We start from the raw sequence: 24,160 nt of genomic DNA, 5'->3' as shown, positions 1-24,160 counted from the left end.
AGAGAGGAGAGAGAGAGAGAGAGAATTTTTTTTTAAATATTTATCTTTTAGTTTTCGGCAGACACAACACCTTTGTATGTGGTGCTGAGGATCGAACCCGGGCCGCACGCATGCCAGGCGAGAGCGCGCTACCGCTTGAGCCACATCCCTAGCCCTGAAGTCTAGTTTTGTGCTAGCCTCAGTGCATGCCTATAACTCTATCTACTGAGAATACTGAGGTCAGACTGGACAGTTTAATGAGACCCTATTTCAAAATAAAAAAAGGGCTGGGAGTGAGCTCAGTGATAGAGAGCACTTACCTAGCATGCACAAGATCCTGGATTTGATCCCTACCACTTAAAAAAATTCATTATCTCAGGTCATAATTTTATTATATCTTGGTGTTGTGATAAAGATTTTATTTGTTAATTTTTAGACAGAACAGTTTACCATGTTCACTTTTCCCTCACAAACAGTTTTATTTTAGGTCAGCTATATTTAACAAGTCTTTTCCTGGATCAGCTTTAGAATTTAGTTTTACATTGGCAAATGATATCAATGTCTGAAACTTCAAATTCAGTCCTTTGGTATTCTTCCAATTACTTGATGTGCCAAATATTTGCTTTCCTATGGTACTTTATGGACAAAGAGGAAAGAATGTTTTCGGAGTCAAACCTTCAAAAACAAAGACATGCATTTAGGTTTATGAGTCCTGATCATTCATCCATCTACCCTTTCATTCACCCATCCATGTATCTATCCATGCATGCATGCATGCATGCATTCATCTGTGTACCCATTCATTAATCTACTCAAGGGGTTCTCAACCATGGGGCACTTATAGCCCCCAGGGGACATATAAAAATGTCTGGAGACATTGTTAGGGTATCATAATGGGGGATGTTACTGGCATCTTTGAGATAAAGGTCAGAAGAACTGTTAAGTGTCCTACATTATACTGGACAGCCCCAACAACAATTAAGTGACTTAAAATGTCAATATTACCTAGGTTAAGAACCCCAACTGGTACTGGGGTTGTAGCTCAGGTAGAGTACTTTCCTAGCATATGTGAGGCATGGGGTTCGATCCTCAGTACCACATAAAAATAAATAAATAAAATAAAGGTATTGTGTCCATCTACAACTAAAGAAAAAAAAAAGAATCCCCACTGTGCTGGGGTTGCATCTATAGCTAATAAAATATTAAAAGAAAAATAAAAAATAAAGGTCCATGAACCTTTTAAATAAAGAACTCCCACTGTGCCACATCCAATCACCTACACCCATTCTTCTAAATGTTTATTGAACACTTATAACAATGTCTCTCAGTCTTGACTGAAAGAATCAACTATGGAGTGTGTAAAGCATTCAAGTGCTCAGTTATCAACAAGGAATATTCAGAGTTTCATAATCAAACTATGGAAGTTTGTGAATTGAACATTTATCAGTAGAGAAATTTCTGTGCTTGTTTCTGAGAGAAATGTGATGTGTATTTAAGATTAATTAGCATAATCATATTAATTCATGAAACAAACAAATGTCTAGGTCTTCTTCTACCAGGGGATCTCAGTTCAGTCTGCCCATTAGACCACTAGGGAAGCTCTAAAAAACATTGATGCCCAGGTCCCAGGTTTAATTGGTCTAGGATGTGGCTGAGGCATGAGGATCTTACAAAAGCAACTTGCATGATTATGATATGTATACCAGGGTTAAGAACAGCTGTCAGAGCTCAAAAATGCACCTTTTTTTAAAATATGGAAAAAGGTATACAAATTAGTGTGCACAGGGGGAAATCACAGCATGGGAGTTATACGCAAAGCATGGGTCTCCTTCCCTTTTTCTTTGCTTTTTTTTTTTCTTGTGCATATACACAACACGTTTTTTTTTTTTTTTTCTGTATTCAGAGTCCAATCTTCAGATAAGGTTTGGTGTAAGAACATGCCCTTGAATTCTTTTTTAATTATATGTATGTGTATAGGTGAGTGATGGGGAGAGGGAATTGATCTAGAAGCCCAAATGCCCAGGATCACAGGATGGCTGAACATCTTAACCCTTCTCTTGCCACCGGTACTTTTTTAGGAGAGTGGCATTGGCTGGAGACCATGAACCCTATTATGGCTAATTAGACATCTTTACTAATATTAGAATGGCCAAACAGATGGTCACAAAGTTCAGATGAAAAGATTGAAAGAATAGCAAACAACTAAGCACCATAATATCCCTCTCGCTAATGTCCCTCAATAGTTTAGTAGATCCTGGTTTTATGTCAGACTTTAGAAACACATATACAGAATCACAAAATTTAGATTTTGAAGGAACATAGAGGCATTCAAGCCCTTTCCTCCTGGTTTGAGAGTTCCTCTTTCATGAGCTTTGACTGGGGCTGCCAAGACACAAGTTGCATCCTCCAGAATCTGGGAGCCCAGTTTGCTGCAAGACCATCTATTCCAGGGTTGGAAAACTCCCATTTTTTCCTCCTGAAATGACAAAAAAAACCCTTTGGATTTTTCATCTCAGATCGAATGTCCCTAGTTTCTGTGAATATTCCTTGCTAGACAGTTTTCAGAGCCTCCTGTGCTGCAGGATCACCTTCCCCTGGAGTATGTGTCCACATTGCCTCCACACCCTGTTAGGACATTCTAAGTGTAACCAGAAAAGTGAACTATTGCTTCCCTGATCCAGGACAACTATTAACACTGTCCAGGATAGCACTGAGCACATTTTTAACAGCTACTTCACTCTATTAAAGTTACCTTTTGGTCCTAAAGAGTCATCACAGTGAGCATTAATTGGAAAGAGATAAGGTCAGCCCAAATGCTGCCTTTCCAGGTCCCAAATCCATTTGGTGAGGTGGAAATTGAAGCTGAATATTGATTTAGGTGATGTGTGTTGTATGCATTTGAGCTCACCACCTATCTGACATTAATGCTGGGCACATTCACATTTTCTTTTCTTTTTTTATACCTTTATTTTATTTATTTATTTTCATGTGGTGCTGAGGATTGAACCCAGGGCCTCACACATGCTAGGTGAGCACTCTACCGCTGGAGCCCCAGCCCCAGCCCTCATTCGCATTTTGTTATTGTTACTGTCATGGCTATTACAGTTGGTTGAGGAGACCCACTATGAATTTGATGTAAATTAATTCCTTCACTTCACAGAGCCCCATGCTTTTTTTTGGGGGGGGGGGCGGGTACCAAGGATTGAACTCAGGGCACTCAATCATTAAGCCATATCCCCAGTCCCTATTTTGTATTATATTTAGAGACAGGGTCTTACTGAGTTGCTTAGCACCTCACTTTTGCTGAGGCTGGCTTTGAACTCTCTATCCTCCTGCCTCAGCCTCCCGAGCTGCTAAGACTGTTTTAAAATATCTTTAATTAATTTATTTTATGTGGTGCTGGGGATCAAACCCAAGACCTCGCCCATGCTAGGCAAGCGCTCTACCACTGAGCCACAACCCCCAAGCTGCTAGGATCCCAGGTGTGCACCACCATTGCCCAGCCCCATGATTCTTTTATCAGAAATTAGGCAGAGAATTTGGACAACTCACCCAAGGTCCCATGTAAGATATAGAGTCCCTATCTAAACTCCAATGTCTTTGTCCCAAAGCCCATGCTCTACCCCAATTTTGTAATGCTTCAGAAAATTATGGTACAATGACTACAAGTCAAGTTCACAGTAATACTCTCTAGGTCCAGCTGGTGGGTTGGAACCTCCATTTGATGATGGAAGAAATAGCAACAGAGTTATCTGAGCCCTTTAGATTAAAGACAGTGGAACAGAGAGGGGCTCTCCAGAATTCATGTCCCACCTTAATATCTCGAGAGTTTTAGATAGTAGAACAGAGGGAAATCTCTCCAGAATTCATGTCATCTTGAACATCAGACCTTTAGAAAGAAACCTTGGGTGCCATACTCTGTCAACCTTATCCTTTCCATTGTATGATTATGAAATATATTATTAATGATATTTAACATTTTAAAATGACTATTTTTAAGTATTTTAAGATGTTATTTCCTTGACAATCCTACTAACAATATATCAACTATTTTTTTTCCTTTGGCTCTATTTGTGTGTGAGTTTGGATTTATACTGTAAAGTCCTGGGAAATACTGGAGAAATGCCTCAGAGTTGGCCCACCCAAGGGGATAGAGGTAGGGGGACTCCTCCATTGACTCCTAAGCAAGGGTTAGTAGTTGAAGGGTGCTCCTAACCGTGTTAACTTCCTGATATTTGGGCCTACCCTGAAGCAAGTGAGCACTCATGTTTAGAAAACCTTCTTATAGAAAATTGTAGATGCTTTCAGTAGGAAACCTTTAGCAGACATGGCAAATGTAAGGGATTGTGGTCAAGGCATGATCGCATCTGCTACAAAAGGTGACATGTAGGCAAACACTTGAAGTGAGACACTGCGTCACATGGATATCTGGAGGTAGAATGTTTCAGGAAGAGAGAATAGCTATTGCAAAGGCTTTGAGGCAGAAGCTACCTGGCAGTCTGAGGAACAGAGAGGAGGCCAATGTGACTGGAATAAAGTGAGCAAGATGGAGAGTAGAAAAGATGATGGCAGAGAGTCATAGCAGGCAAGATAATGTAGGGCTTTGTGAGCTATTTTAAGAACATGGCTGGGGGTGGGGGTTGGGGTTGTGGCTCAGCTGTAGAGCGCTTGCCTAGCATGGGTGAGGCCCTGAGTTCGATCCTCAGCACCGCCTAAAAAATATACTTTTAAAAAAAAAGAACATGGCTTTTACCATGACAGAAATAGGGAGCCATGGGGCTGGGTTGTGGCTCAGTGGTACATCTAGCACGTGCAAGGCCCTGGGTTCAATCCTCAGCACCACATAAAAATAAATAAATAAAAGGTATTGTGTCCAACTATAACTAAAAAAATAATTTTTTAAAATTGGGAGTCATTAAAAGTTTGAGAAGTGTGATGTGATCTAACATATTTCAAAAGGATCAACCAGGCTGCTGCTCTGGAAGCTGGAAGACAGGAAACTGATGCAAGAGATGATAAAGGCCTAGATCAGGTAGGTCAGAAGTGGTAAGTGGTTAGCTTTTGAATGTAGCAACAAGGTGAAGTCTGTTGAATTTCTTGACACATTCAATGTGGAGTGTGAGAGAAAGAGGGAAGTGAAGTACAAAATTTATGATTTTAGCCTAAGTAACTGACCTGAGATAAGGGTTTTATGGGTAGAATATGTTTAGGGGGACAATTATGCATTCTGGATTATTTATTGCAGTGCTAGGGATCAAATCCAAGACCTTGTGCATTCTAGAAAAGTACTCTAGAATGTACCACTCTAAAAAAGTACCATTGAGCCACACCCCAGGCATCCATGCATGTTTGGACACACTGATTTGTAGATGTCTGTGGTAAGCCATTCTTATAGACCGTGGCCGCCATTAGAAGATGGCGCCGGCTTCCACTGTGGCCTGTGATAAACAACTCCTTTTATGGAGAGTTGGCGCGCAATCCCTTACCACCCTATGAGAGAGATCCACGTGGCGGCTTGGGATTGGGATGCGGGGGGGGGGCTTTATTAAGCTGTGCTTGGGCGTGGCGGGCGCGGGCGCTAGAAGATGATACATGACTCAAGGCCTGAATAAACTGCTGAAAGAAGAATCCTGTGTCGTGTTTTCCCTTGCCGGCGAGGGGTTGCGACAGATGTCCATTACACATTCAAGTGGGAATATCAAGTTAGCAGTTGGCTATATAAATTTGGAGTTTAGGAGTGTGGTCTAGACCAGATATATAAAATTTAGAGTTGGAATAGAGATGTTTAAAGCCATAAGACTGGATGAGATCACTGAGTGGTCTATTGCCACTATATACTGGATCTTCTCCCTCTGTCCACCTATATCTCTTATCCACACTTTCAATTTTCCACTACTCTGTCCCACTATGCTGCTTTCTCAGCAATTTCCTCATATCTAACTTCCAGGATACTAATTCTCTCTTTTACTATTTCTAGTTTGTCATTTTAATTTATAGGCCATTTTTTCATTCTTAGTATTTCTGCTTTTTAAAAAAAAAATCAGAATTTTTTTAGCCTTTTTTCTTTTTACTTTATTTAAAACATCTAATACATACATATATTATCTTTCCCAGTAATTTACATGAAGACTGACACTACTTTCAGTGTGCCTCCAACATGGTAGTTTGTTTCTCTGTGTGTTTATTCTTTGAAGCTTTTATACACATATGTTCATTCCTCACTCCTGGGATTGGACCCAGGGCTTTGTGCATACTAGCCAAGCACTCTACCACTAAGCTATACCAGAAGCCCAATTTTATTTCAAGTATCCCAGGCTTACCTGGAAGTTGTTATCTTTCTGCTTCAACCTCCTAAGTATCTGGGATTACAGGTGTGTACCACCATGCCACAGTGAAGCTAGAGCTTTTTCTGTTGGAATGGCTCAGGAAAGGGCATATACAGTAGATTTTTTAATTTGCTTCTTCTAAGTATTTCAGGGTTATCCCTAGCCTGGGGATAATTTTCATGCTAATTTCTCAGCCTGGTGGTTTGTGGCCCACACAATGTAAGTTTGAATCTCAAATCATGGTTGCATACTCTCACGGAACTTGTTCCCTTGCATTTCTGTAAAAATTCCTTTTTCTCTGTACCAGTGAGGGAACTTTTTATAGCTTAACTCTTCATAAGGATGAAATCTTTAGGGTACCATCTTTATGCAGGGAGTCTGATTTCCAACTTCCTATCTGGCATGGATCAATGTCTTATTTCTCATACTTGCTTGGACATTAATTCTCAAGTCCCAACAATCCATTCACACACTTTATCCCAGTCCTTACCATTTTAGTTTTCAGTTTCCTTTTTCCGGCTCCTGGCAGTTCCTTCTTTACTACAAAATTAATTTTGCATTTCAAAAAAATGTTATATTTTAGCCAGCCTCTCTGTTTGCAGAAGAAATATGTTCAAGTTATCTCAGGTATCTCATTGATAGAACTGGAAATCACAGTTGATTTGGATGGTCATATGAACTTAGGAGGAACTATTTTCTGGAATGATATGCCCATGTGACAGGCCCATTTCATTCACATAATGCCCCCCACCTTCTTGTCATATTGTAAGCACTGGCTTCTCTAGAGAGTTTTTAGGATGGTAATCTACTGGGTACCATCAATTTTATTCCTATGACTGTGCCTGCCCTGATGATTATTTGCTTCAGTTGTGCCAGTACTGACCAAAGAGGCCTATGTGATAAACAAAAGAATTAGAAACAAATGTTTCACCATCCAGGATCAACTGCCATTGCAAAGACCCAAACTGACCTGGCCAAAGAACTTCAGGGATGGCTGTCCAAGGGTTCTGGTGGACAGGAGGTCTAGCAGGACCAGGCCATTCCATCCACTTATGGGAAGTGAAGGGAAGAGAGATCAGAAATACCACAAACATCTGCTTCCCATGGCCCCAACAAGATATATCCCCTTTTTACTGTGTCCCATTTCCTGAGAAGCCCCCAAAGATCTAGAAACCCCAAACAAGTCCTTGTAATGGTAAGGACAGCCAGGAAGGGAAGGAATTAGAATCCTCTGCCCAGAATCTCTGAAACCTTTTTCAGGACTCATTATCCTTCAGTGAAAGAGAAAGTGAGTGGGAAAGAGTGCAGGGATCTCAAAGAAAGACTTTCTGCTTTCTCTTTAACAAAACCCACATCCATTGCTGGGTGGACTGAAGAGCAGAATGGTAGGGTCAGACGGTAGATGCCATTCAGCTGAACCTCCCACCACAAACAGCCTCCTTGCCAGATAGCCCACTACTGTGGGCTTTCACTTCATGCCAGGACTGCTGTCACTTTAAGCCTCTTCTTGAGATGACAATCTGCCTTTCAGCCATTTCTACCTTTTGGTGAAATGTCTGCTCCTATGCCTCCATTCTACATTTGGGGACCACACAAATCAAATCCCCTTGCTTCCCTTCTACCTGGCACACCCCCTAGGATGCTGTCACATTTCTCTTTTTCAGGTAAGAAGACTCGGTTCATTCCTTCTTTCCTCATAAAAAGTGGCCCTAGAGCCAGATACCACCCACCAGACATTATCTCTCATGTCCTCACAGGTGACCAGATCCTCCTCTCCCATTGTTGGCCCCAGTCATAGCAGCACCAAGGGGTATTCAGGAAGCACTCACAGAGTATACTCAATGCTGAGCCCTTGAGCCACAAGAACAGAAGTGGATGTAAGAGGAAAGATTCCAAGAAACTAAAACTTCTTATTCCATTGAGAATTTCCCAGCCCAGAGGTGCATCAGCCATCCTGGAAGCTCTGAGACTCCCTGAGTCTCAATTTTTCCTCTGAGCAAAGCACTCTTTGGAAATATAATGAGGGGCACCAGCCATACCTGAGAACTGGACTGGACAGTAATGTCTTTTCTTTCCTATTCAGCCCGGCCAGTGTGATGACCCCTGTTTCTCTCCAGGGAATCCTGGCCACTTTTACTTGTATTTATCTGGGTCACAGGGGGACAGAGAGAGACCTTGACACCTAGCCCACACATGTGCTGGTAACACCAAGGGCATGTCTCCCAGAAGCTGTTCACTCACTTACAGTCACATGGACCAAGATCTGCCTCATTCCTTCCTGGGACCACTGGCTAGAACAGGTTCTCTCCTGGTTGCCAAGGAAGGAGGGTCTCCCCCTGCATCTACTGGCTCAACAACATAGAAAGGATGCCCTTATAGAACTTATGGTCTAAGGGAACTATGAGACCAAGGCCAAGCTTGCCCCAGGATCTCCATCCAGTAAAGGAAAGGGGCTAACCAGAGGGATAAATCCCACTAGGAGGAAACTGGCTGAGCTATGTTTTTGCTTTCCTACTGTACACTCAGTTCCAAGCCCACCTGTACAGAGGGAAGATATCCTTTCACACAGGAAATAAAACAAATTTCTTCAATGAATATTAGAAGTCCAAACTAGAAAGTAATTTTATCCTGTTCCTGCATATAAGACAGTAAATTAAAACCCAAAGGGTTCTGTGGAGCTGAGCAGGTTGTCCTTTGGACGATACCCTTCCTAGTAGGCAGGCCATTATGTGTTCTCTGTGGTGGGTCACAGACTTGGAGCAAAGTGGTTGAAGCTCTCAGAAGATGGTTTTGCAGCTCCACTAAAGCAGGTTGGAATTGAAGGAACTTCAAGCTACTGGCAACAAGACTACTTTTTATGTGTCTGCTGGAGGCCCATTATGGTTTTCAAGTAATTATGCTGGACAAAGAAAAAAGAAAACAGGAAATCAGGAGGTGTGGACTTAACAGGGATTCTAAAACTATGTCACTCATATTCACCTCATCATTCTTCCTGCAAACTTCACTGTTTCTGGATAAGGATTCCCTATGAATAGCACCAATTTTATGAGAAATTCATTCAAACACTTTCATTCTAAAGAAAATATGTAAAATTGCATTAAAATGATCTGCAGGAGGGCTAGGGTTGTGGCTCAGAGGTAGAGCGCTCGCCTTGCACGTGCGAGACCCTGGGTTCGATCCTCAGTACCACATACAAAAATAAGTGAAATAAAGGTGTTGTGTCCAACTACAACTAAAAAAAAAAAAAAAAAAAAAATGATCTGCAGGTGCTGGGTGCGGTGGTGCATGCCTATAATCCCAGCGGCTTGGGAGGCTGAGGTAGGAGAATCAAGAGTTCAAAACCAGCCTCAGCAATGGCAAGGCTTGCTAAACAAACTCAGTGAAAGCCCGTCTCTAAATAAAATACAAAATAGGGCTGGGGATGTGGCTCAGTGGTTGAGTGCCCCTGAGTTCAATCCCTGATACAAAGTTTCAGGGACCTATTTGAAATTTTTTTTTAACAGAATGGTTCAAAAGGAAAAGAGGATTCTGTCTCTAGAGGAGTCAATGTCAAGGAACTCTGAAAGGCCTTCCCTCTATAACTGCAATCACATAAATGTTCACATATTCTACTCTTTTATTGCATTGCTCTGCTTTTAGAAAGCAGGTGGGAAAAATGAGCTGAAACAGAAAGAGTGGGCAGTTAGTAAGTACATGTTAAAACCAGCTTGGAATATGGAGCCAAATCCTAAGTTCCCGCACAAGGCAGAAGAATGAACCCACAATGCTAGATTCTTGATGGGGTTAAAATGTCCTAGGCTGGTGATGCTCCCTTGCTAATCGCAAGAAACAAGAACAAACCCTTTCAGAATTTCGACATATGTGCTCTGGACTCCTAGAGCTTAAGCAATAAAACATTAACTCATGATTTATTACTTATTTATTGGTACTGGGGACTTATTTATTTATGTGTTTGTTTGTTTATTGGTACTGGTGATAAATCCAGGGGCATCTTACCACTGAGCTATATCCCTTTCGATTTTTTTTATTTTGAGACAGAGTCTCACAAAATTGCTTAGGGTCTCATTAAGGTGCTGAGACTGGCCTTGAACTTGCAATGAACTCAAGATTTAAACACACACACACACAAAAAAAAAAAAAAAATTATGGAGGAAACTCAGTAAAACAGGAAACAAATTTTGATCCTGAAAAAAATCTGATCTCATGTGTATGTGTGTGTATGTTGAATATATACACACACATATATATAGTGTAACTATACACTACATAGAGTTACTATACTATATATGGAGTTATTATATAGTAATTATAACTATATATAGTAACTATAACTATATATATAGTAGCTATAGTTACTTATAGTAACTATATATAGTTATATAGTTAAATATAGTCATATATAGTAACTATAAACATAGATAGTAAGTATAATTATAATTACTATGTATATTTAACTGTTATAGTTACTATATATACTATATATAGTGTAACTATAGTATAGTTACTATATTTATAAAACTATATAGTTACTATATAGCTATATTTACTACATAACTATACATATAACTATATAACTATATATATATGCAGTATAACTGGTTCAGTTATATAAAAATGGCCAATACGAAGAGTTCTCCTAGAGATAGTGAAATAGAAGTTTGACCTGTAGAAACACATGGTTCCTCTATTTAATGATTTAGAATTTAAAATTTTTTTTGAAAGTTTGAAAGAAAATAATAAAAGAGCAATGTTTGAGCTGGGCACGGTGGTGCATTCCTGTAATCCCAGCAACTCAGGAAGCTGAGGCAGAGGATCAAAAGTTCAAAGCCAGCTTCAGCAACTTAGCAAGACCCTGCCTCAAAATAAAAAATGAGCAAGGTGTGGTGGCTCATACCTATAATACCAGTGACTTGAGAGGCTGAAGCAGGAGGATCACAAGTTCAAAGCCAGCCTCAGCAACGGTGAGGCGCTAAACAACTCAGTGAGACCCTGTCTCTAAATAAAATACAAAATAGGGCTGGGGATGTGGCTCAGTGGTCGAGTGTTCCTGAGTTCAATCCCTGGTAAGAAAAGAAAAGAGAAGAGAAGAGACGAGACAAGACGAGAAAGAAAGAAGGAAAGAAAGAAATTTTAAAAAGAGCTGGGGATGTAGCTTAGTGGTAGAACGCCTCAGTTAAATCCCCAGTACCCAAAACAAACAAACAAACATAAGTGTCCCCTCCCCACCAAAAAAAAAAAAAAAGAAAGAAAATGCAAAATTTATCTACGATATCAAGAGAGAAACTCATGATGGTAATCATGCAAATTGTTTTTATTCATATTTTCTATGATCTTGAAATAACTTATGCTAGTTAAAGAAAGTTAATTTTACATAAAGCAATAAAATTTTTGGAGCTCTTTCTCCAAAGTCATTGATATATTATCCTCTTATATATTCAGGATGACCTCAACCAGTTGACCAAAATTAGTCACCATGACTTAATCCCCTCCCAAAGGCTTCACCTCTTAATACCATCATCATGGTAGTTATATTTCAATACATGAATTTTGGAGTGACACCAACATTCAGCTCATAGCACAAATTTTGTCTTTCTTAGCTTCTGGATTTGGTAGCTTGAGTAGAAAGCCCTTCCTCCAGTTCAGTTCATTCTCTCCATTAAGGTGACATCTTCACTGATGACTATGAGGAGCTGAAGCTCAAAGAGGATTGAGTAAATGGGGGTTGTTATATGGAGGTCCCCCAGAGCTGCAATTCTCAGGATATCCTATGTCATATACCCAAATAACAGGGGTCTTATTAGGATGCAGATTCTAAAATAGTAAGTCATGGAACAAAGCAAATTCATGTGCCTCCTGATACAATATACCAAGAAAAACATAATTTTTGTTAACACTTGCTGAAAATACATAACTGAAGTTGAGATACATTTTACCAAACACTGGCCTGTATTTTTCAAAAATATCAAGATAATGAAATAGAAGGAAAGACTGGGGAATTGTTCTAGATTTGAGAAGACATTGCAACAAAATGTAATATGTAATCTTAGATTGGATCTTGGACCAAAGGAAGAGGGGAGAATAGTTGTCAAGGACATTTTTGGAATAGTCAAAAATTAAAAATAGCCAAGTGTGGTGAAATATATCTGTAGTCCTGGCTACTTTGGAAGCTGTGATAGTAGGGTTGTAAGTTGAGGCCAGCCTGGGCAACTTAGTGAGATTCTATCTCAAAATAAAAGGGTTGGGGGTATAACTCAGAGATAGAGAGCGTCTGCCTCACATATGTGAAGCTCTGGGTTCAACCTTCAGTATCACAAAAAAGTTGAGTATGGGTTTTGGATTAAATAATATTATTGCTTTACTGTTTATTTTCCTGATTTTGATTATTACATCATTATAATTTAAGAGAATGTCCTTGTTTAAGAATGAACACTGAAACATTTATGAGTTAAGAAAAAGCAGAGCATGATATGTTCTGAAATTCACTGTGGTTGCACATATTTGTGAAGATACTAAAAACTACTGAGTTGTACAATTTTGAGGGTGAAATATATGGTATTATATATCAAAAAAGTTATTATTTTTAAAGAGCAAGAAATAAGGTGTGGGCTGGGGCTATAGCTCAGTGGCAAAGCGCTTGCCTGGCATGTGTGAGGCACTGGGTTTGATCCTTAGAACCACATAAAAAATAAATAAATAAAGGCATTCCGTCCATCTACAACTACCCCCCCAAAAAAAAAAAAGAATTTAAAAAAAAGAAATGAGTTTATAACACATGACCAAGCATATTTGAAGGAGAATCAAATAGAATTTTTAGACATAGCTGATTAGACACAGCTGAGAAGGGTATTAATAAACTGGAACAGGAATCTAAAGAAGTTACCCAATTACAGCATAGAGAGATGAGGAGCTAGAAGAAACAAGAGAGATTTTTAAGAGAGAGAGAGGACAGAATGAGAATGCCTAAAATATATCTAATGGAGAGAAAAGGAAGGCAGTATGCAAAAAAATATGACCCCAATATCCAATCATGATGAAAAAAAAATACTCAATGAACTAAGAACAGAAGAGAACATCTGCAACCTAATAAAGGCAGATCCTAAGACAGACCCTCTAAGAATGCTACTCAAAGTGTGGCCCTAGTCTAGCATCCTGGGCATCATCTGAGAATTTATTAGAAATGCAGAATTTCAAGTCCCATTCTGGACTTACTATATCAGAACCTGCATCCTAACAAGATCCCTGTTATTTGTGTATATGACATAGGATGAGAATTGCAGCTCTGGGGGACCTTCATATAACAACCCCCATTTACTCAATCCTCTTTGAATGGGCTTCAGCTCCTCATAGTCATCAGTGAAGATGTCACCTAAATGGAAAGAATGAACTCAATTGGAGGAAAGGCTTTCTAGTCAAGCTACCAAATCCAGAAGCTAAGAAAGACAAAACTTGTGCTATGAGCTGAATGTTGGTGTCACTCCAAAATTCATGTGTTGAAATATAACTACCATGGTGATGGTATTAAGAGGTGAAGCCTTTGGGAGGGGATTAAGTCATGGAGACTCTGATCTTATGGATGGGATTAGTGCCCTTTTAAGAGGCCTGAGAGAGTTTGTTAGACCTTTGCCTTTCTACCATGTAAGTTGCCACACACTAGAAGGTGCCATCTTTAAGCAGAGAGCCCTCACCAGACACTTAGACTGCTGAACCCTTGATCTTGGGCTTCTTAGCCTAAGATCTGTGAACAATTTCTGGCTTTTTTATAAATTACCCAGTGTAATATATTTTTTTATGGCAGCTCAAATAAGATGCTCAATGTAATAAAATCAATAAAAAATAACAAAAAAGTAAAGTCAAAAGACAAACAACAAATAGAAAAAAGTAGTTGCAATTCATACAAAAAAATATAATTAATCTAATATATAACAAATTCCTACAATTAAGAAATAAAAGAATAAAGTTTATAGCATCTGCTGATAAATAGATGGAAATGAAGAATGGCATTCTAAGTGAAATAAGCTAGAATCAGAAAATCAAGGGTTAAATGTTTTCTCTCCTATGTGGAAGCTAGAGTAAAATAAGGGAAAAAAGAAGGAGGGAGTGGGATCAGATATCATAACAATATAGGGAATATCAGTAGAGTTATAGGAAGACATATGGAGGGAGGAGGGACAGGAAAGGAGAAAATATAGAATGGATTTAACAAAAATCATGTTATTTTTTTTTTTTTTGGCTTAAGTAATAAAAATTTATTGAGAATTCCTGGTATGGTGGTTATCTCCTCCCAGCTGAGGGAGGGAACAACACTGTAGGAAATCACTGAGAAATCACACACTGTCCCAAACCCCCTGGCCAACACAGGGAGAAAGAAAGTCATTCCCCTAAGAAGGGCTGGTCTTCAGTCTTCCTTAATCCAAGAGGGCCTCAAGAGGATGGGTGCAGAGGGGACCATCACATGATATTGGGGTTGGGGTATGCTGGACCCCTAGCTGGTTCCTCAAAAACTGGAGGAGAAATACATCTGCTTCCTCCCTGGGGTAGAGTTCTTCTCATCAGGCTCATTTCTTACCCTTGATGAGGCTGTCACATGTTATTTACATATATAAATATACCACAGTAATTCCACCTTTATGTATATGTAGAAAGCACCAATCAAAAATAACTAAACAGGGGCCTGGGGATGTGGCTCAAGTGGTAGCTCGCTTGCCTTGCATGCGTGTGGCCCGGGTTCGATCCTCAGCACCACATACAAAAAAGATGTCCACCAAAAACTAAAAAATAAATATTAAAATTCTCTCTCTCTCTCTCTCTCTCTCTCTCTCTCTCTCTCTCTTTTTAAAAAAGAAAAAATAACTAAACAGCTTGGCATGGTGGCATAAGCTTGTAATCCCAACATCTTGGGAGGCTGAGGCAGGAGGATCACAGGTTCAAAGCCAGCCTCAGCAAAAGTGAGGTGCTAAACAACTAGTGGTCAGGTGTCCCTGAGTGTAATCCCCAGTACTCTAAAACCTTAAAGATTAAAGGAAGATCAGTAGAGTACAGGAAGGAAACAAGGAGGAGGAAAAAAGGGAGGGAAGGGTCAGGGAATGGGAATTAGAATGCAATAATCAAAATCCATACAGGTATGATTGTCAAAATAAACCCAACTACTGTGTACAACTATCATGCTTTAAAAAAAAAGAATAAATAGAAACCTTACAACCAATAGAAAAACAAGCAAAAGGGGCTGGGGATGTAGCTTAGTGGTAGAGTGCTTACCTAGTATGTGTGAAGCCCTGAGTTCAATCCCCAGTATTGCAAAAAATAAATAAATAAAAGAAAAGCAAGCAAAAATGTGATTAGTTTGCAAAAAAATATTTAAAAAAATCAAAATGGTGCTTCAACATTAAAAGAGATTCGCTTATAGTAAGAGAAACACAAAGCAACACTGAGAAAAATTTTCACCCTTCAGATTGGAAAACAATGCAAAAATGGTATACCATTTATTGTGAGCATCCTATAGGCTGATGTAAGGGTACAGAGAGGTTTAACTCTAGGCAGGCATTTTGGCAGACCCATCAAAAATACAAATGACCTTTTAACCAAGAAATTCACTTCTACAAAATTGCTTTTCATGTATAGTCATACATACGTGTAAACCCACATTTGTAAGAGCTCAGCTATACTTGTATTAGTAAAGAGTATCACAAACAAAATAAAAAGAGGGCCTGGGTTTAATTGCCAGCACCATAAAGTGAAAAAAAAAATTAAAAAAAGAACTGTAAACTCTTAAATGTTCATTAATATGAGTTGGGTTAAACCTTTTAAACCTTTTGAGGCTGGCCGCGGTGGCACATGCCTGTAATCCCAGTCACTTAGAGGCTGAGACCAGACTCGGCAAGCTCAAGGCCAATCTCAGCAACTTGGTAAGACACTGTGTCTGAACAAAAAATAAAAAGGATTGGAGATGTAGCTCAATGGTAGAATGCCCATGGGTTAAATCCCAGTACTAAAAGAAAATATTTGATACATCCTCATAGGTTGACCTGGAATGATCTTTTTTTTGTATTGCTAAATAGGAAAAGCAAGTTTCTCCTGTCAGAGAGTCAATGGGAGTTTAAAAGATGTGCTTGTATTTTCATGTTTTTGTTTGTTCGTTTTCCAGTACTGGGGATTGAATTCATGCATGTTAGGCAAATGCCCTACCACTGAGCTACTCCAGGCCCTTTCTGCTTTTATTTTATTTTAATTATTATTTTTTATTTTTTTAAATTTTTTAATTTTTGAAGTATTGGGGATTAAACCCAGGGGTGCTTAACCACTCATTCACATTTATTTTTATTTTGAGACAGGGTCTCACTAAGTTACCAAGGTGGCCCGAAACTTGGGATCCTCCTTCCTCAGTCTCCCAAGTAGCTGGCATGTACCACTACATCCAGCTAAAAATTATTACTATTATTATTTTTTTTTTTGCAGGGCTAGGAATTGAACCCACATCCTTGCACTTCCAGGCAAGTGTTCTACCACTGAGCTGCACCCCCATGCTTGTTTTTCATTTTCGGTACTGGGGATTGAACTCAGGAGTGCGTACCCACTGAGCCACATCCCCAGCCCCATTTTGTATTTTATTTAGAGACAGGGTCTCACTGAGTTGCTTAGAGCCTCATTTTTGCTGAGACCGGCTTTGACCTCTTGATCTTCCTGTCTCAGTCTCCCAAAATGCTGGGATTACAGGCATGTGCCTCTGCGCCCGGCTCCTCCAACCCATACTTTTTTTTTTTTTTTAGTTGTAGACAGACACAATATCTTTATCTTATTTATTTATTTTTATGTGGTGCTGAGAATTGAATCCAGTGCTCACGTGTGAGAGGCAAGTGCTCTACCACTGAGCCACAATCTCAACCCCCCACCTATGCTTTTTTAAAGTTTAAAACACCCAAATCAATCACCTATTAAAACGTAAATAAATAACTATAAAAAATATTGTGGTTTTTTTTTTGTTGTTGTTGTTGTTTTTGACAGGGTCTTGCTATGTTGACCATACAGACCTTGAATCCCTGGGCTCAAGTGATCAGCCTCCTGGTTTGTAAAAATATAAAGAATGTGCTCATTTGGGTAGGGATCCCATGTGCATCTGCCACAATGTATACAAATTGCCTCTGGACATAGAAGGGTACATGGCATTCTGGCTTGAGGCTGGGCCTTGGAAGAGTGGAGATCCTCTGCTCCAGCCCAACCTGCTCAGGAAGAAGAGTCACAGGCCCAACCTAAGGCTGAGACCATGTCTATCTGTGCATTGGCTGAGTGTGATCTTCTGTCCTCTGCCACTTGCACAGAGTGGCCTGCCCTTGGAGAGGTCTTCAGGGGAGTGGCCTCAGGGGATCCCTGGATCTTGTCTTCAGTTGTGAACCACCCACAGGATGGCTCAGCCATGTACAGGCCTGGCAATGGTCTGTGGGACCCTTCTATGGTCTAGCCCTGTCCCTGTCTTCAGCTTCAGAAGACACTCTTGACTGAGAGCAACTCTGATCTCTCTGGGTAGGCACCATTCCTCCCCTGAAGCTCTAAAGTAGGAAGTGTGATTTTGGGTGCCCTAGTAATGAGGTCCCTGAAGACCCCCCACCCTTCCTACAGACAAGTTACCTTCTGTTCTGTCTTGATTTTGGCATTGTAGAAGGAGATGGCATCAGGTCCCTCAGGTAGCACTGTCTGCTGAAGCTGAGCAAATTTGTCCTGGTCATCTTCTCCCTGGAGGAGGCCCAATATAGTAGAGTTCCTTCAGCCTGGCATTGTCAGAATCATCCCTGGCAGGGCCTGTGGTAGGTATCAAGAGAGTCCCCTTTCTGGGTTTGAAAGCCCCACCCAGGAATCTCACAATCCTGTAGCATCCTCACAGACCCCCTGTAACTGCCACCTGGGCAGGATGAGTCGCCCCAGAGGGCAGTAATAAGAATGGTGTTTCTGGGCTGGAGCTGGAGCTCAGTAGCAGAGCACATGCCTAGCATGCGTGAGGCACTGGGTTTGATCCTTAGCACCACATAAAAAAATAAATAAACAAAACAAATATATTCTGTCCATCTACAACTATAAAAATATTTTTAAATAAAAAATTTAAAAAATAAAAAAAAAAACAATGGTGTTTCTTTCTGTCCCCATCCCTCAATAACTGAGAAGAGACCTCTCTGCCTCCTGTCTGGGACAGCCATGAAAGAAGCTATAGAGCCCTGCATACTGACATTCACAGAGAGTACAGACACTGACATTCACAGAGAGTACAGACACTGCCATTCCCCAGTTCAGTCATTGCCATACCATGCCCCTACGCTGTGTACTCACCAGAGACACAATCCTGCTGACAGGCACCATGCCTGGCCGGATACTGCTGCCCAGCTTCAGTGCTACCTGCATATCCTCAGGGATGACAAAGGACTCATTGTACCAGATATCAAATTCTGTGAGGAGGTGGAAGATAGCACTTTGAGGTGAGGTGTGGGAGCCCCCGAGGAAGCAGGTAAAGGCTGCATGCACCAAGGTATTTTGTTCTCAATGCAGACTCAGTTTCATACACTTCCTGCTCCAGGGTCTCACCCTGTCTTCATCTCCATCTCTAGCCCTCAAGGACCTGGGAACCACATGCCTGAAGCCCCTCCCAGCCTTGCCTGGGTCAGCAAGCAGCTCTGAGATCTTCTGATTTTCAGAACTTGGGTTGGGACCTTACACTGAGCCTCCCAACCTTGAGCAGTTACCTAACCCTTCTAAGTTGCGCACCCATGAGCAGGCGGTGGCGACACTGGTCCACCAGGTGCTGGCAGTACTGAATCTCAGCCCTGAGGTCACGCAGATCCTGGTATTCGCTTTGATACTGCTTCTTGAGGTCTTTGAGCTTCAGGATCAGCAAGAATTCCTCTTCATCAATGATCATCAGCCCCTTGTTCTCATACTCACCTGCAGGGATGGAGTAGGTCAGGGAATGAGAGGGCATCCACCTGGCATTGGCGGGGGGGTGGGGGCAGGTATCCAAGAAAGAAGGAAAAACGCTGGCAAATCATTTTAGGATGAAAGGAAGGGGTGGGCAGAGGAGATGGCCCATGCACCATGCTTATTTAAACTTCATCGGCCAAAAATATTCAGTAGTTCTTCTATTAACCAAATACTTATTTTTCTTGCAAATGATGTATGTGAACTTTCATCACTGGCTAGTACCATAAGGCATTTGGACAAGGTTCCTTATTAATAACAACGGATGTAAAACTGCTTTGGGGAAGAAAGAGAAAAAAAACTTTTTTTTTGATACAAAAATTTTAAAGATTTAAAAAAATATATATCTTTAGTTGCCAATGGACCTTTATTTTATTTATTTATATGCAGTGCTGAGAATTAAACCCAGTGCCTCACATATGCTAAGCAAGTGCTCTACCACTGAGCTACCACCCCAGCCCCAAAAGATATTTTAAAATATTGTTTATTTCTTCTTCATTTCAGCCTTTGAAATGTCCATTTTAAAGTACACTTAGGAGGGGCTGGAGTTGTGGCTCAGAGGTTGAGTGCTCGCCTAGCATGTGTGGGGCACTGGGTTCGATCCTCAGCACCATATAAAAATAAAATAAAGGTATTGTGTCCACCTATAATTAAAAGCAAATAAGTAAAAAATTTTTTTTAAAAGTACACTTAGGAGTAAATGATTTGTCAGTATAGCATGCAGGCATTTTACTTTAAATGTGCAAATACATGATAAGGAGCTGTATGTTCAAAGGTATAAGCAGAGGGAACAAAGAAATGTTTGCTGGTCCTGTAGGACCTTCATCATGTTCTCTTCCTGAGGTTCTATGTGAGGGAGTGTTTGGAGTCACCATCACTATTCCTTCAGATTCCCAGGTGTTTGGAGGGCTCTGCCCTTTGGAATAGCATGTCATGGTTGGTCTGTGGGATATGAGTGGACTGGCTCCAAGACTTTGAAAATAAAGTTATTCTCTGAGAAATAAATAAGTAAAGTGTACTCCCTGATGGTGAGATGACTCATCTAGCCTGCAGGAATAAATCATGTGACATTAAGAGATCACTCACGAAAACTGGTGTGAAACCAGTTTGTAATTTAGCTGGAAGAAGATGAAGAGATGGAGCCAGGAAAGTGAGTAATGGTGGTCTCTGAACCCCTTCTCAGAGTCAGGGTGGTCACTCTTTAACATGCAGGGTTTGGACCCTGCTCTATATCTCCTGTACAGAAACACTGGCTGGGGGCCTGGGGATCCACACTTGATAGTCGCTTGCAGATGAGTCTTCTGCATAATCAAGCTTGGCCACAGTGAGGATGTAGGCAGGGACAAGGGCACTGAGTCAGGGCAACCAGGTAAGCACTGTCTCCATGCAGAGGTTTCTACCGTCTGATTTTTGGGCAACATGTCATCTGCCCTAGGAAACAAGACTGCCAAACCAGCACAGATGTCAGGGGTTCAGCATAGGGAACGGTTTTCCTGACAGTGAGTTCCTTGGCCCTCTGGCATTCACATTCTCATTTCCCTCCTCAGTTTTCTATAGTCCCTACCAGCATCCTTGATGCAATCTGACTCCCCAGGACAGTGAAGAGACCCCAGCAAGACCCAAGGACCTTGTAAGGGGTCACCAGCTACCTATATCCTGAGGACACCTTTGCAGGACCAAGGGCCAGATTCTTCATGGACAGCAGCATTTTTCAGATGGAAGGCCTACCATCTGCCTGAGATAATGCAGTAATGGGGACAGATAGAGACTGGCCAACAGGGAAAGACTCTGTGGTCCCTAAGGAACTGACCAGAGCCAAGCCATATGACCCAAGAGTGAAGGCTCCATCCCAGTGCCCTCTGCTATCCCTCCCCAATCTGTCCTTTAGTGCCCAAGGTTGCCCCATTTGACATGGGATAACTCTAAGACCCCACAGCCATTTTCCCTGCCATCTTTCCCATCACATTTACCTTGCTTCTCCCTTAGTGACTTCTGGAAGTTTAGCGCTTCCTTGGTCACGTCAATCTCCCGCTTGATGACATTGATGCGCTGTGTGGTCTCGCTGGCCCTTTTCCTCCGCTCATTCAAGATGGACTTGTTTTCTTTGAAGATGCGGTTGATCTCACTTCCTCGCTCATTCTTAAAGTCCTCAAAGGCCATCAGCTTGGAGGGTGGGGTGGTAGGCCTAGGGTCAAAGGGGGAGGCCAGGGAGAAGTAAGAAATTGGGCAGCTACCTAAGAAGTACCAGGCACTCCATATTTATTCCCTGTGGCTTCTGTAGGCAGGAGGCAAAAGTTCTAGGTACCACCTTCCCCAGATGGGAGCCAAACTATGTAGCAATCATTCCCTAATTTCTGTTTTACTCAGCACACAAGGGTGCATGCCTATCACAGAAATTAAGGATAAGAAACAGACAACACAACCACTTACTACCTATTAGCAACCACACCTCAATATGTCTCTTGGGATTTCTTTTATATATTTTGAAATGGCTGAGGCCAATGCAGTATATATAATTTTATATCTTTTTCACCAAAGCATCTTTTATACTATTAAACACTCTTTGAGAATTCTAGTTTTAAGATGAAATAAGTATATAGATGCTAACTGTAGAATTAAGAGAGTGCTCAGTGTATGGTTATTTACTAATTCTTCAAGTTCTTGGAATGTTTGGAAATGGGCATAGGCTGAGAAAAAAGTTCTTCATGCACATCCTTGAACACTCCAAAGACAGAAATAATTTAATGTCTTCTCCCTAATGTGGCCTACTGCAGGTGTTTCAAACACATTTTATTTTTGCTTTTTAAATTAATAATGCGATAAACTTTATTTGCATGAATATTATCTAGAAGAGATAATTATTCCTTAGAAGAGATTCCTAAAAACTCAATTACTGACTCACCAGGGAGATGAATGAAGGAAAAGGAAGAAGTTATACTCTTATACCTTGACATTTAGTATATTTTGAATGCATTACTTATGTAAAAGATATTTAACTTTATTTAAATAATTGCTACATGGAGAGTCTGAAATGATTTAATTGTGTATCTTGGATGACTCCTGAGGCTGAATCTTTCTTTCTTTTTTGGTCCTGGGGATTTAACCCAGGGGTGCTTTACCACTGAGTTACACCTCTAGCCCTTTTTTTTATAGAGACAAGGTCTCACCAAGTTACTTAGGGACTTGCTAAGTTGCTGAGTCTAGCCTCAAAGTTATGATCCTCCTGCCTCACCCTCCCAAGTCACTGGAATTACAGTTGTGCACCACTGTGTCCAGCCTAAATTTCTTCTTTCTGGACTTGCTCCTAGTCTGGGCCAGTATTCCCTATTTTATTTCTCTCTCCACCCCCCTTTTTTTTGGTTCCAGGGATTGGATTCAGGGGCACTCGACCACTGAGCCACATCCCCAGTCTTATTTTGTATTTTATATTTTATTTAGAGACAGGGTCTCACTGAGTTGCTTAGTACCTCTCTTTTACTGAGGCTGGCTTTGAAGTCACGATCCTCCTGTCTCAGTCTCCACAGCCTCTGGGATTACAGGCATGTGCCACCACATCTGGCTTTTCTTTTTCTTTTTTTATCTGAAGACACTATGTATTGAGGATCACATTCTGATTTGAGTTTATCTGGTCCAGGAGTTGTCCTTTAGATGATTACCTGAGTGGGCGTGATTCTTCCTTCGGGGAGTCTGAGGGAAGGGGCTCAATGCTGGAAGTTTCCCGATCCCGTGAAAGCACGTCTTTGACATCCCCATCCTTAGAGGATGGGACTAGCTGGGTCTTGGAGGTAGAAATCATATCTAGGTCCTTGCCACTCACAGGGCTGCTAGCACCTTCCTTTCTTGCTGATGAGCTGGAGGAAGAAGCAAAGAAACCCCAGGGCTCAGTCATGGGCAGTAAGGTAACTCGGGCATGGAGGTGTGACCTTTCTCAGCCCTCACTCCACCAGGCATCCACCTCACTCAGCTCCTTTTTTTTTTTTCCTTCTTCTTGGTGTTGGCATTGGATAGAGCCCAGGACCTTGTGCATGCTAGGCAGGCATTCTGCCACGCCAGCTCTTATCCTAATTATGTCCCAAGGACAAACAGTATGACCCTAAGCCATGCAGACGGGGAAGAGGAGGAGAGCATTTTTCTCCTTTTATCAGAATGAGGATCCCTCAGCAATCCCAGCAGGACACACCTAGGAAGAACAGGTTGTCTTTTTTATGGTTTAGATCTGTAATATCCCCCTAAAGCTCAAGTGTTGAAGGCTTTGTTCCCAAGATAGCAATGTTCATGTTTGTCTGGCATGCACAAGGCTCTGGGTTCAATCCCCAGCACCTCAAAGCAATGCTCAGAGATGGGGCCTTCAGAAGGTCATTGGATCTTTTTTTTTTTTTTTTTTTAAGAGAGAGAGAGAGAGAGAGAGAGAAATTTTTTATATATATTTATTTTTTAGTTTTTGGCAGACACAACATCTTTTGTTTGTGTGTGGTGCTGAGGATCGAACCCAGGCCACACGCATGCCAGTCGAGCACGCTACCACTTGAGCCACATCCCCAGCCCTGGTGATTGGATCTTGAGGGCTCTAACCTCATCACAGGATTAATCTATTGATGGATTCACAATTCACTGAGCTATTGGGAGGTGCTAAAAACTTAGGAGGGAGTAGGTCCTTGGAGGCATCCTCTCAGGGTCTACATTTATCCCCAGCCCTTCCTCTGTCTCTCATTCTTTGCTTCCCAACAGCCATGATATAAGCAGCTCTGTCCTGCCAATGCTCCCTGCCAGGATGTTCTGCCTCACCACTGGCCCAGAACAATGGGGCCAAGTGACCATGAAATGAAACCTTAAGCCAAAATAAGTCTCTCCTCGTTTAAGGTGTTTATCTCAGATATTTTGCTCCAGTGACAGAAAGCTGA

The 24,160-nt window shown here is 41.1% G+C and overlaps 1 protein-coding gene across 6 annotated transcripts in view; it reads right to left on the bottom strand.

The window, feature by feature from the left end:
• Positions 1–433: 433 nt before the first annotated feature.
• The window catches only part of Kif9 (kinesin family member 9), a 66,583-nt gene continuing 42,856 nt past the window's right edge, over positions 434–24,160 (bottom strand). For 5 of the 6 annotated variants that reach the window (XM_048794925.1, XM_048794924.1, XM_048794927.1 and 2 more), the window contains 6 exons: positions 22,916–23,110; positions 21,230–21,444; positions 19,050–19,226; positions 18,618–18,733; positions 17,925–18,029; positions 434–2,455 (listed from right to left, as the gene is read on the bottom strand). In XM_048794925.1, coding sequence (XP_048650882.1) covers positions 2,252–2,455; positions 17,925–18,029; positions 18,618–18,733; positions 19,050–19,226; positions 21,230–21,444; positions 22,916–23,110 — 1,012 coding nt within the window. In that variant the 3' untranslated portion in view covers positions 434–2,251. Of the gene's footprint in view, positions 2,456–8,906; positions 9,205–17,924; positions 18,030–18,617; positions 18,734–19,049; positions 19,227–21,229; positions 21,445–22,915; positions 23,111–24,160 lie in introns of those variants that run through there. The other variant, XM_015489345.2, reaches the window with a different exon arrangement.

The sequence above is a fragment of the Marmota marmota genome, unplaced genomic scaffold (genome assembly GCF_001458135.2).
Source record: "Marmota marmota marmota unplaced genomic scaffold, marMar, whole genome shotgun sequence".
NCBI classification, from domain to species: Eukaryota; Metazoa; Chordata; class Mammalia; order Rodentia; family Sciuridae; genus Marmota; species Marmota marmota.
The sequence above is the reverse complement of the archived record's forward strand: the minus strand, read 5'-3'. Positions and strand labels throughout refer to the sequence as shown.